The sequence below is a fragment of the Choloepus didactylus genome, chromosome 11 (assembly GCF_015220235.1).
Source record: "Choloepus didactylus isolate mChoDid1 chromosome 11, mChoDid1.pri, whole genome shotgun sequence".
Lineage (NCBI taxonomy): Eukaryota > Metazoa > Chordata > Mammalia > Pilosa > Megalonychidae > Choloepus > Choloepus didactylus.
In genome coordinates, this window is record NC_051317.1 from 22,896,975 (window position 1) to 22,910,687 (window position 13,713).

The following is a 13,713-nucleotide window of genomic DNA, read 5'->3' on the forward strand; positions in this document are numbered from 1 at the left end:
TCATTACCCCTTCAGTTTTTCTTTTCTAGCTTCAGTTTTATTGAAGGCATTTATTCTGATTGGCTAATATTTGGCACAATGTTTCAAATTGTTTTCAATGATTTTTTTCCACATCTTTACAATGATCTTACTAAGAAATTTTAGTTTTATATATATATATATATATATATATATATATATATATATATAAAATCTTCAACAACCTAATTGCATTAATAAAATGGAATATTGTTGTGTCATTTACTTAAGGCTCTTTAACCACACCTCATTTGTCACAAAATGGCTCAATTGATATGTGAAATTTTTACAAATAATGGTATTGACATAAGTAAACATATTCCATTTTCTTAACATTTACATGGATCATATGTAGTCACTGATATACATCTTCTTCCCTTTGGAAACATGGAATTGGTAAGACAGAATTCCCCAGCTCTCTCCACTCAGGCATTTTCCTCCAATGAACCATTTCTCTATGAGTAAAATCCCACTTGACAGGATTCAAAATGATGTCATTATCAAGGGAAAATGAATCCCCATATTTCCACATCCTGGGAATTTAATTACTTTGCTTAGTGTTCATTTTCTTGTGCAATATGCATAGAAGATATCACTTACCTAATGCTCTTTCTATTCATTTATTTAGTTTAAATGTTCCTCTTTAGGGGTCTGTGAAGTAAGTCAAGATTACATTTGATTAACATCCTAAGTCTTTGTCAACCAGCAATTTAATCACTTCAAAGGTAAGAAGCTATAAAAATGGATGTTTCTGCAGATGTTGTTTCAAATGCATTACTATGAAACATCTCCAGGCTTGTTTTTCATTTTTGTATCACTGGCTTAGGTATGATGGAATATTCTCTGCTTCTAAGAGCTTGCAAAGAATGATGATTCTGTTTCACCAACAAGCACATTCTTAACTTGGCAGTATCTAAAAAGGGCTACCAAAAATAATTTTAATTGCTTACTAAACAGCAAGTGAAAGAAGAAATCCAACCTATTTCCAATTGTTTACTTAAAATTTCAGGTTTTCATGTATTTTTTGTTATGAATGGGAATTTCTACCAAATAATGAATCTTGACAATAAAAGATTGATCACAAATGTGGTTATTTTTTATCTAGAAATTCCAATAAAAGAATTACTTATAGGATGACAACTCAATGAACAATGACTGTCTAATCAAATATGCATTTTTCTATTTTAAATAACGTTGTGGAAACAATCTATTAGAGGCTTCTTTATTAATATTTTACATTTTGTTTGCTTGTTGTCTTGCTGTGCCCTATCCTTTTTGGGACTCAAACCTTTTGAAATCTTCAACTGTTGTTCATAATGGGTCTTCTGCCACACTCCTGTTACTTTAAAAACAAAATGCTAGCACCTATAGTCATAAATTTATCACTTAAACATGCCATGTAAATTAACTGGCCTAATGTTGGCATTCAATGGATATATGATTAAGTAAATATTTTACATTTTCTATTATTTTCAAAAATTTTTCTCACACTATGTGAGGCAGGCATTGAGGTGATCACATCCATTTTAGTTTAGAAAGATAAATTCACTTACTCAAAACCACATCCCTAGTAATGCATAAACTTTGGAATTTAAAGTAGCACTTTTGAAGACACAATGAAATGGAGACAGGGAGAGAAGGAGTTAGGACAGAAAGAAGGGAGAAAGGAAAGAAGGAAGTAGGGAAGTAACATGGGAGGAAGGAAGGAAGGAAGGAAGGAAAGACAGGTAGGAGGAAGGACAAAGCCCAGAAGTTTGGAGTAGGTAAAGAAGGCAGATAGGAGGAATATCAGTATTTCTTAGTATTGTCCTATCCATTGTCCTAAAGATGTTTCATATGAAATCTTTTTTTCCTTCCAGGTAGGGATCACCATACCATTTTGTGGGTGAGGGAAGCAAAGTTCCAAATATACCGTAGGTTACATAAAGCCATCAGCAAATAAATGGCAGTGCGATTATAAGCAAAATCTGTCTAACTGAACAGCTAATGTTCTGTTAATCATGCTTCCTTTATAATTACACTGGCTAACATTTTATGCTTACAATGCAAATATTCCTGGAAAGTTCAGAATATGCACTCAATTCCTACAGTTCCCTAGTGGCATACAAAAGAGGAAGATGAAAGTGATGAAAAATTTAAGGTATCAACAAACTTTACAAAGATTCTATTTAGTAAATTATATTAAAAGAACAGATTTCTTTGTTTCCCCAATGTAAGAATTGTCAGCAGAAAAAACAGTCATGTCTGTTAGGCAAAAGTTTGCAAACAGTAACCCTTCCATTTCTGACAATCTACTGTGTTGACACCCTAGAGACCACTCAAAGACAGAGGTTCAGTTCATAGCTTTAAAACGCTGGGAAACAGTAGGACCAATTGAACACAAAATCATTTCATTTCCCTAGTTAGATCTGGAACTAATTAATTCATTGCAATAAATATATTTTATTATCAGTCAGTTTATATTTAAAATTAAAAATAATTTATATCCATATCTTCTTTGACATGTGCTGAAAAAATTTGAGATGAATTAAATCTCAATTTTATAATGATAAATCTAAGGTTTAGATTGAGTAAGTTCTTCATCCCATGACATACAGCTAATAAATACAAGAAATAAAACCCTGTTACTAAATCCTGACTTTAAATTCCATGCTTTTCCCACTAAGGTGCAATTATCAATATGTTTAAACCTTAATAATTAAATAACAATATATTTAATAATATTGAGCTCTGTGTGTAAGAATAAACATGGTAAAACTCACTGCACACTGTTCAAAGGAGTTTATAATAGGAAAAATGACAGACATTTAAAAATAAATAGCAAGTCCTCACCAACAGATATAAAGTATAATAAGGCTGTAAATATGGTAACATGATAGGTATCAAAGAACCATAGAACATAAAGAAGATGAATTCATGACAACTTCAAATGTTAAGCATGGAAGAGGATGATGTGGGTCTAGAGTATGTGCTTATAGCTTTGAGAAGACTTCATAGTTATTTAAGGAGTGATAAAGTAGAATAAAGTGGAAGTCCTCAATCAAAAGAGGCATGAGTAAAGATACTTATCTGGAGATTCAGGCATTTAATCACAGCATGTGATGTATAATTTGAATTATTTGTATAAAAAATTATTTGTATCTCATGGGCTTTTGTTTATTTTAATTCCAATTATTCCAAAATTGCAACACCTAATAAAGAATAAACATCATTGGATGTACACTATAGAGCACTTAGTTTTTAGGTTTTTTTTTTTTTTAATTTTAGTGTCCAGATTCTCAGCTCTTCTGCATAATATTGGTAATCTCTGAAGCTATTATTTTTATTCTTGTGTTTGCTTACAATTTTTGACATAACAGATAATGGATGTCTTTTGTTGTGCAATTATGCATTTATTTCCTTTTATCTGTTTTGATCAACACATGTTTTATGCCAAATAATTAAGTGCAAATACATTATAGTTATGGATCACAATTATTGCTGAAATTTATGCAGACATATTTTTGTAATTCAGTATGCACTGGTTACTATCACATATCCCACTTTTTAAACCATTAGAACATCATTTTTAGTATGAGATTTTATGATGTATAGGGAATCTTATTACTGCATGAAACCACAAAAGGGGGTAAAACTTATGTATAGAAAATAATTTGCTTAATATAACTAAATTGTGAGCAAGCTCTTTATCAATTTTATTAGATTTTTCAAGAAGAGGTTTGAAATTATTCCTTAAATAATGACCTTGTGAGACAGAAGAATTCTGAACTTAGTAGAAGATGATGGGCAGTTATATATTTGGACAAAGCTTAGCCTTTTTTCCCATGTTGAGATGAGGTGCATGCTGGTATGTGGAGTTATAGAAGACAGAGGATTTCTAAAGTGGACATTTACCACTGGGACCTAGTACATAATTTCTTCATCAACGTGGTAAAATGACCACAAGAATATCCCCATTATCCCCATTTATTATTGACAGTGGGTGAACAGTCAAAAGAATGAATGATAGTGGATGATATTTATGTGGAAACTATCCATAAAATGCCCATTATATAGAACTCTAGGTATCTGGAACAATAAAAGTATCTAGGAAGTTCTAAAGGATTTTAGGAGAATTAGATTCTACTAATCAACACAGAACCAGTGTGTACTTAGGTCTGAAGTGAGGATTCTATACCCAGTGCTTCCATTTTTAACACACTTGCTTACAGAGCTTTGCTTGTTTTGGGAATCAGCATTATCAATCCAAAGGGAACTTATGAAGGTGCAGAAAAGGAAGTCATTATGGTTAAACATATTCCGCTGAAGATCCATCAATAAAAGTGCTGGTGAAGCACCAGTAAACAAATAAACAAATGAAAAACCCCATACACACACACAGATACATTTACTCAACCTATTTCAGACTGAAAGAGACTGTATCCAAAATATATTAAAACATGGACAAAGTCAGTCTAACTGACAATTTCACATCATTTAACACAAAATCAAGAACAAATGGGATTTGATCAATTTAGTCATACTGGTCCACCATTTTCCCCAAAATTCTTAAAGTAATATGAATGTTTTTAATGGGTCACCCTCCATATAGAACACATTTAATTGTAAAATAGTTTCTATTTATGTGTTTTTCCTTTTATCTATATGGAGATTCTGAGGATGATGCATTTCAAGAACTATACAGTCACTGAATTAATTCTTCTTGGCTTGCTACAATACACACCAACACATTTCTGTTTCTTTGCTTTCATCACCATGATGTTCCTTCTCAAACTGGCTGGAAGACTTTTGATTCTGCTGATCCTGGTAGACCCCACCTTCACACTCCTATGTATTTTTTCCTCTGGCAGCTCTCTCTCATTGACATCCTGTTCATGCTTGCCATTGTCCCCAGTTTGACTGACTACCTTCTGCACAGGGCAGCCATTTCTGCTTCTGGGTGTGTGACCCACATCTTCCTGGCATTGGCCCTGGGTGGAACTGAGTGTATCTTCTTGGGCCTCCTGTCCTATGAGCACTATGTTGCCATCTGGAAGCCTCTGCATTATCCTCTCCTCATGAACTGGCCCCTCAGCAGGCAGATGGCTGTAACCTCATGGACCACCTGTGCTTTCAGTGCCTTGATACATAATGTCTACACCATTACTTTCCTTTCTCTGTAGCCTGAGAAATCCATCATTTCTACTGTGGACTTCCTGGTGTTGCATCTCTCCTGTGAGGACTCCTTGCCCTATGAGACTGGGGTATTGATCAGCACCCCTGTTCTGCTTCTTATTCCATTCTTATCCTGACCTCTTCCACACTCATCTTGGTCACCATCACCCTTATGGCTTCTTCTGAGGGCCAGAAGAAAGCTGTCTCCACCTGCTCCTCTCATTTGACAGTATTTAGCCTATATTATGTAGCCATTATTTTCACGTACATGAAACCAATCTCTTCCCATACTCCAGGCCAAGGTAAAGTAGTGTCTGTTTTCTATACTATTTTTACTTCTATTCTCAACCCCATGACCAATAGTCTGCAAAATAAGGATGTGATGGGGGCCATGGGAAAAGACATGTGGAAATATTTATTATCTTCTAAAATATTAATGTCAAAGTTTATTGGATGTTATGAAATATTGGTTTCTTTATACTCTTGTTTATACTATACGATGCATTTTACTATCTGATAGAAATCTTAAATGTCTATTTGATAGAGTAGACTACCGACCTAAACTAAATTCACTCTTAAATAGATAGATATAAATAGCCATGCTGTTATAAAATAACAAGGTCTTACTTATTGCATTGAAGATCCAATTCAAGATAAATTCCAAAACTACAACACCAATCAAGTCAAAGTGTGATGATAGCAGGTGATCAATATCAAAATAAAAGTATATGTGAAATAGATGAAAACACATGTGGTTGAATATTGAGCCAGACTTGACCAAAGAAATTTGAATAGCAAGGTGTATTTAAAATGAAAATTAAAAGATAAATAGGATTTAGCACATTGGTTAGTGCAGAAAAGAACTTCAGGACGACAATGAAAAGGGATTTTTTAAAGAGCAGACAGCGGTAGTATAGACGGCTAGAGAGTTTACAGAATCTCTGAGTTAGAGCTGAGGGTGACAGTAAAGTTGAGATTGTTTGCAATGGATTTTATATTTTTGGCCTTGTAAATGTTTACATGCTGGCACCTCATGTGACTATATATTTTTATTCCCTTTTAAATTATCTCTTAACAGTGTGGTTGACTCTATGGAAGGAAATGATACCATAGTTATGGTGGTCAATTCAAAGATAAGTAAAGATAATTATTAGAAGTTTAGAAGTGAATATAGAAGCTGGCTGCTTTTTATACAGCACTCTTCAACAATATCTATGGGGTGGAAGCCCAGGCAAGAAACAGTTGTGCATTTTATTTTATTGTGTTTATGTTTTGAGCTAATTTATAAACATGATGCCTGAATTGGAAAAGAGAAGAGGATCAGAGTGAGACCTATTGGCACAGACATGTGCAGTGTCCTTCCACATGAGAGCTGAATTCAATTTGGGTTGCTGCAGAAGAACCAGAGAACAATGGTAACACTCCAGTTAAGTGACCAATAATAATCAATGAGGACAATTTTCCCTTTTAATCTTTTTTCCTGTGAGGGAGAAGTGCTTGTTTTAGTTAGGGTTCTCTAGGGAAACAGAATCAACTAGAGATATCTGTAACTAGTATGAGATTTTAAAAAAGAGTGTCATGCAACTTTGGGGAAGCATGAATCCAAATTCCATAGGGCAGGCTGCAAACTGGCACTCCGATGAAGGTCTTTGACGAATTCCCCAGGAAAGGCTCACTGGTTGAAATAGAGATTAAGGTTGTCTCTTCTGATTGCTGAAGCTGTCATCTCCCACTTAAAAGCCTTCAACTGATTTGATTAAATGTCTCTCATTGTGGAATACAGTCCCCTAAACAACTGCAGATGTAATCAGTCATAGATGCAATCAATATTCTCATGACTGAAGTCCACAAAATGTCTTGCAACAACATATAAGCTGGTGCTTGCTTGACCAGACAACTGGGCATCATCACCTGGCCAGGTTGACACATGAACCTAACACCCACAGTGCTGAAGGCTTCATCTTATTGCTAGCTCTTACTTGCTGTTATGCCTTGCATGTTCACTCAACTCTCAGAGACAAATGCATAATAATATTTGCACTGACAACCTGGCAGAGGACTTGTGAGAATCAAGTTGGAATAATGTACAGAAAAAAATTGGAAAAATTTATTACTGTATAATCTTAATAGATGACAAGTAGGCAAAGGAAGAAAGTGAAGCTGGAGACGTAGGAGAAGGAAACAGAAGAAGGAAACAGAAATAGGAGATCAAAGTACCAATCATCCAGTGTTTCTCTACATCAACAAAGTTGACATTTTGGCCTGATAATTCTTTGTTCTGGGGGTGAGGAGAGTTATCTTGGTCATTGTAGAATATTTGGCAGCATCTTTGGCCTCTACCCATGAGACACTAATAGCAGCTCCCCAGCTACAATAACTGGAGTTATGTATCCACACATTGTTATATGTCCCCTGGGGGACCAAAATCACCCCCAAGTAGAGAACTGCTGCATGTACTGATAACATATGTAAGAGGTATTAAGTGCTCACTATGTATTTCTTTATTTAATTTCTTATATCTGTTTAATTTACACAATATAAGATCAGATAGTTAAATTCCCTAGACTACGGTCAAATTCCTAAGTGACAGTGCTAAAATTTGATCTGAGGTTTGAAAGTAAATTCTGCAGTTTACTTGAGAAATGTAATGGTGTCAACACATCCCCATCTGACACCCAATTCAGATGATATATTCTAGTAATCTCTCTCTGTCTCTTTATCCCCCCCATATGTTTATTTATGTTTATATAAAATAAAAATTATAATTTTAACTTGTGGAATTTTATGGAAAAATACTCATGAGAACAAAACATAACTTGGTACCTAGTAATTGAAAATATAATTTAAGTAATAAATCTTAAATTTCAAAAAACAATAATTAAACATTTAAGGCACTCAACTAATACACAATATTTACTTCTTTTTTGTGAACCTTATCTTGGAAGTGGTTGAGAAAAGCTTTGATTGAATGTGTGCTCTCATAAAGGATTAAATTTCCAAAAGCCTAAAAAAGATAGAACCCTCAGCATCTATACCTGAGCTGGTTAAAAATACTAAAAGATGAAAAGAAGGGTTTCAGGGATTTAGGACAGTTTAGGCCTGGAGAATAGAGCTGAATTAGGAATCAGAAAACATTAATTTAGCTCCTGCTGTGACATCAGGTCACAGTTTAGTCTGGAATAAATTACTTCAAAATATGTAGGGTTCACGTTTTTTATCTGCATAATGATAGAAATACATTTGAAATATCTGTATGAACAGTAGATACATGAATTCTAAAACTGAGCCAAATTTTCTCATAATTTACTTTCAAACATCAAAAAGGAATGACATAAAATAGTGCCTATGCTAAGAAAGTACTTACAAAAATGGTAACATGTCACTCCAAACCTGAAGAGCAATTACAGAAATTTTCTCCTCTTCATAATCTATGTCTGCAAACTGGTTTGCAGAGATAGTATATGTTTTCTTTGTAAGTGCATCTTTCTATGTAGGGACATTTTTTTCATTGAAAGTTGCACATGATTTGGACTCCACGTAGAGGCCCTGAGAAACCATGAATATGTGAGTGATGATTTGAGGACTCTACTCCCCCATTCATTTGAGGCTGGTCTGGGAAACTGTGAGTCACTGCAGGGAACCAGTGACAATATGGTAAACTCAGAAGACATGTGGAACATCTTCTCTGAGACATCTTCTCTAAGCAGAAGATGCTGAAATGTATAAGCTTTAAAAACTTGTTCCAAATACTGATAAGTAAGTTTTAGGATTTCATGTGGGCAGAGTGATTTTAAAAAGTAAGTCTGGGCGTTTACCTGGAGGCAGCGGCTTGGGCGCGCGGAGCGGCCGCGGCTCCCCCGCACCTGCGGCCATGGATGAGGAGCACGCCCTATACATCGTCCGGGCCGGCGAGGCGGGGGCTATCGAGCGAGTCCTGAGGGATTACAGCGACAAGCATAGGGCTACTTTCAAATTTGAATCAACAGATGAAGACAAACGAAAGAGACTCTGTGAAGGCATATTTAAAGTCCTTGTAAAGGACATCCCAACAACGTGTCAAGTGTCCTGCCTGGAAGTTCTCCGCATTCTCTCCAGAGACAAAAAGATTTTAGTTCCTGTAACAACCAAGGAAAACATGCAGATACTGCTGCGACTAGCCAAGCTTAATGAATCGGATGATTCTTTGGAGAAGGTGTCAGAGTTCCCGGTTATTGTGGAGTCATTAAAATGTCTGTGTAACATAGTGTTCAACAGTCAGATGGCACAGCAGCTCAGCCTGGAACTTAACCTTGCTGCAAAACTCTGTAATCTCTTGAGAAAGTGCAAGGACCGAAAGTTTATCAATGACATTAAGTGCTTTGACTTGCGCTTGCTCTTCCTCCTGTCACTTTTGCACACCGACATCAGGTCACAACTGCGCTATGAGCTCCAAGGACTACCGCTGCTAACTCAGATCTTGGAAAGTGCCTTTAGCATCAAGTGGACCGATGAGTATGAATCGGCCATAGACCACAATGGACCTCCTCTCTCACCTCAGGAGACAGACTGTGCCATCGAGGCCCTCAAAGCTCTCTTCAATGTGACAGTAGATAGTTGGAAGGTGCATAAAGAGAGTGATTCTCATCAGTTCCGTGTCATGGCAGCTGTCCTTCGCCATTGTTTACTAATTGTTGGTCCAACCGAAGACAAAACAGAAGAGCTGCACAGCAATGCAGTCAACCTTTTAAGCAATGTTCCAGTCTCTTGTTTGGATGTTCTCATTTGTCCATTAACCCATGAAGAAACAGCCCAGGAAGCAACCACTCTAGATGAACTGCCTGGTGATAAAACAGCTGAGCAAGAAACGGTTTTGAAAAATAATACCATGGTATACAATGGTATGAATATGGAGGCCATTCACGTTTTACTCAGTTTTATGGAGAAGAGAATAGACAAGGGAAGCAGTTATAGAGAGGGTCTAACTCCAGTTCTCAGCTTATTAACAGAATGTTCCCGAGCACATCGAAACATCAGAAAATTTCTCAAAGATCAGGTTTTACCACCTTTGAGGGATGTGACAAATCGACCTGAGGTTGGCTCAACTATGAGAAATAAGCTGGTGCGCCTTATGACACATGTTGACCTTGGAGTCAAGCAAATTGCTGCTGAATTCCTTTTTGTCCTTTGCAAAGAGAGAGTGGATAGCCTGCTGAAATACACTGGCTATGGGAATGCTGCAGGACTGTTGGCGGCCAGGGGCCTCTTGACTGGAGGAAGAGGAGATAATTGGTACTCAGAGGATGAGGACACAGACACTGAAGAATACAAAAATGCAAAACCAAAAGAGGAGTTGCTTAAACCAATGGGACTAAAACCTGATGGGACAATAACGCCTTTGGAGGAAGCACTCAACCAGTACTCCGTCATCGAAGAGACCAGCTCCGACACAGACTAAAGCATCACCTGCTCAACTCCCGATACTGCTTTTATCAGCATCTTTTCTCTGTAGCTCCAGGGGAATCTTTTCTCTAAAACATTTATGCCCTTGCTTTGGCTAGAAACACATTAACTGGTTTACTCATTGAGAATCCAGCATATTTAAAAGGTGATCTGTGTTTTTTGCTATATTGAGGCATTCATACAGAGCTGCAGTTAGATGGAGTTACAGGGGATAGAAGCAGAAAAAAAATAATTCCATTTCATCAGAATGAAACTGAAGGACTTTTTTCTCTAAAGCAGCCCTGGTTGAATCTGGTGATTCTGTTTGCCAAGATTCTTAGCACATTTTGCTCTGTCCTTCCTCTCACTTGTGTGAGCTGTCCCTTCTGAATCTCTCCAGGAGACAGAGGCAAGAGAGAAGCAGGATGAGCTGTTAAATAAGGGCTGAGGCAAGTGACTCGCTAGATCAGGACTGGCTAAATAGAAGCCAAGCAGCTGCTCCATGAACCTAGCACCACTCTTCACTTCATTTCAATTTTTTATAAATACATAGAATCACACACACAAACACACACATATAGCCCCAGACTTGCAAACTGACTACCCTCTAAAAGTTTGTGTGTCACTTATGTAGAACTTCAGAATACATTTCTCCCTACAAAGAATTATAAATGATGGTTTAGTTCTCAGGCAGCTACAAATGCCTATTTATTCCCTAACGTACCTGAACACTAGAACCATAGAACTGGCTCACCATCTGCATCATTGCATGGGGAGCATACATTCTGAGGTCAAACTCAGGGTGCCAAGAACACACAGCCTCCAACGTAGCAGAAGGAATGGAGCCTCCCTGAGCAGTGGGAGTTCTTTTGTGGCCTCTGTGGGGGCTGGGGTAGGCAGCAGCACCCATTTGTACATACAGGTCATTCATAAGTCACAGGTTTTAAATTGGGGACTGAGTGTGTCTGTGTGTGTGTGTTCTACCTTTCTACAATATGTGATCGGTTTAATGGTAACTTTATTTATTTAAAAAAAAAAGAAACACAAATAGTTACTGTTAAACTGATTAAGGCTGTTTTTTTACTTTTAGAATTGGTCATATGAAGAAGTAGAGGATGAATCATGCAATAGACAATGGGCCTAGTGATCAGTGGCTAAAGTCAAAAAGGGGTTGGTTTCTTTTTACATATATATATATATGTATATACATGCATATATATATATATATATATATATACAGATAGATAATGTGCTTAACCACTGCCTTTTAAAACTTTAAATTAAATAAAACATTGGGGTTGATTCAAAAAAAAAAAAAAAAAAAAAAAAAAAGTAAGTCTGGCTTCTCAACCTGAGAAAAAGAGTTGCAATCACTAATGTATGTCTAGGGCATGAGCAAGTATTAAAATCCTTAATAGGAAAATAAGTCATCCTCTTTGTGTAATTAAACTTATTCACATAATGGATCAGTCATTCATTCAAACTGATTTCCAAGTTGAACATCTTGTGTTTAAGTATAATGGGTGAATGTCTCATAACATGATTTTATGAAGGGCAGAGAATCAACCACATACTCTTAAATTAGTAACAGGTATTTTATTTTATTATTCTTTTGTTACAAAATATTTTGGAAGTAAATGCTTGTTACCTCATATTTTTGTACAATAGAATGAGGTTTCTTCTTCAAAATAGGTATATTTAATTATTTATGTTGAGAGTTGTGTACATTTATAGAAAATCAGCAGTTGGACTAAACCAGAAGTTGAAAAAAAAAAAAACTAAATAGACTGATCCTTATTCTTTATTTAACTTGCATATAGTTCTCTCTTCTTTTAGGATAAACCAAGGTATAGCCCATGGAGAATTATAATCAAACAACTGATTTCATCTTGTTAGGGTTGTTTCCACCAACAAGAATTAGCCTGTTTCTCCTTACTGTCATCATTCTCATTTTCCTAATTGTTCTGATTGGCAACCTCTCCATGATTCTCCTCATCCTCTTGGACCCCCATCTCCACACTCCCATGTATCTTCTACTTAGTCAACTCTCCCTTCTGGACCTGAATTACATCTCCACAATTGTCCCCAAGATGGAGTCCAGTTATCTGTTTGGAAACAAGTCTATTTCCATCATTTAGGTGTGGGGTTCAGAGTTTCTTCTTCTTGACTTTAGCAGGTGCAGAAGCTCTGCTCTTGACATCTATAGCCTATGACTGTTATGTGGCTATTTGTGTTCCACTCCACTATGTCATTCATATGAGCAAAAGAATATGTGTGCTGATGATGACAGGATCTTGGATTAATGGCATTCCATTGATGCCTGTACCCATACTGCATATGCACTCCACATCCATTTTTGCCAGTCCAGGGACTTCAATCATTCCTTCTCTGATGTACCAACCATGCTGACACTTGTATATATGGATAACTGAGTCTACAAGTACACAGTGCTTTTGAGCACTGCCTTCTTCTTCCTCATGTTTCCTTTCATGTGCATCACATGTGCCTATGGTCAGGTTCTCCTTGCTGTTCACTGTTTGCAGTCAGTGGAAGGGAGGAAGAAGTTCTTTTCAACATTTAGTACCCACATCACTGTGGTGACTTTCTACTGCACACCCTTTGCTTACACTTATCTATGCCCAAGATCCCTCTGATCTCCAACAAATGATAAGCTTCTGGCTGCCTTCTACACCAACCCACCCCCATGCTCAACCCTGTTATTTACAGCCCGAGATGCAAGGAGGTATTAGGGGCCCTGTGAAGGGTGACTCAGAGAATATCTTCTGGGAATGGTTATAGAGTTCTCCACTAGTCTCCAAAATACAGGTTTATGATAATTCAGTCATGTATAAAAATTAAGAAAAGTTACATTCCTGGCTTAAAGACAGATAAGAAATTAATTGAAATGATAAAGTAAAGTTTGAAACAAACAACTGTATATTTTCATGTCATACTTTGTGTTTGCTTTGTGCTGCCTTTGAGTAATCAAATTGCAAATTAATTCTGGGACAAAGAGTCTAATGCAGAGCCTAGGATGGATGCTTCAGCAATAGCTATAAGTCAGGCAGGAAAATGATTATTTTGGTTAAATAATAGATATTGAAGTTTTTTCTAAGGCATGTG

At 36.5% G+C, this 13,713-nt stretch overlaps 1 protein-coding gene and 1 pseudogene across 1 annotated transcript; both read left to right on the forward strand.

The window, feature by feature from the left end:
- The first annotated feature begins 8,901 nt into the window (after positions 1 to 8,901).
- LOC119506117 (synembryn-B) lies at positions 8,902 to 11,906 on the forward strand. Its single transcript, XM_037799020.1, has one exon. The coding sequence runs from the start codon at positions 9,044 to 9,046 to the stop codon at positions 10,604 to 10,606; it is 1,563 nt and encodes a 520-aa protein (XP_037654948.1). The 5' UTR covers positions 8,902 to 9,043; the 3' UTR covers positions 10,607 to 11,906.
- Positions 11,907 to 12,139: 233 nt separating this feature from the next.
- On the forward strand, positions 12,140 to 13,402 carry LOC119506590 (annotated as a pseudogene).
- Positions 13,403 to 13,713: the final 311 nt, after the last annotated feature.

Coding starts and splice junctions, on each gene's coding strand:
- LOC119506117 (XM_037799020.1), top strand. CDS start 9,044: ATGGATGAGGAGCACGCCCTATACATCGTCCGGGCCGGCGAGGCGGGG.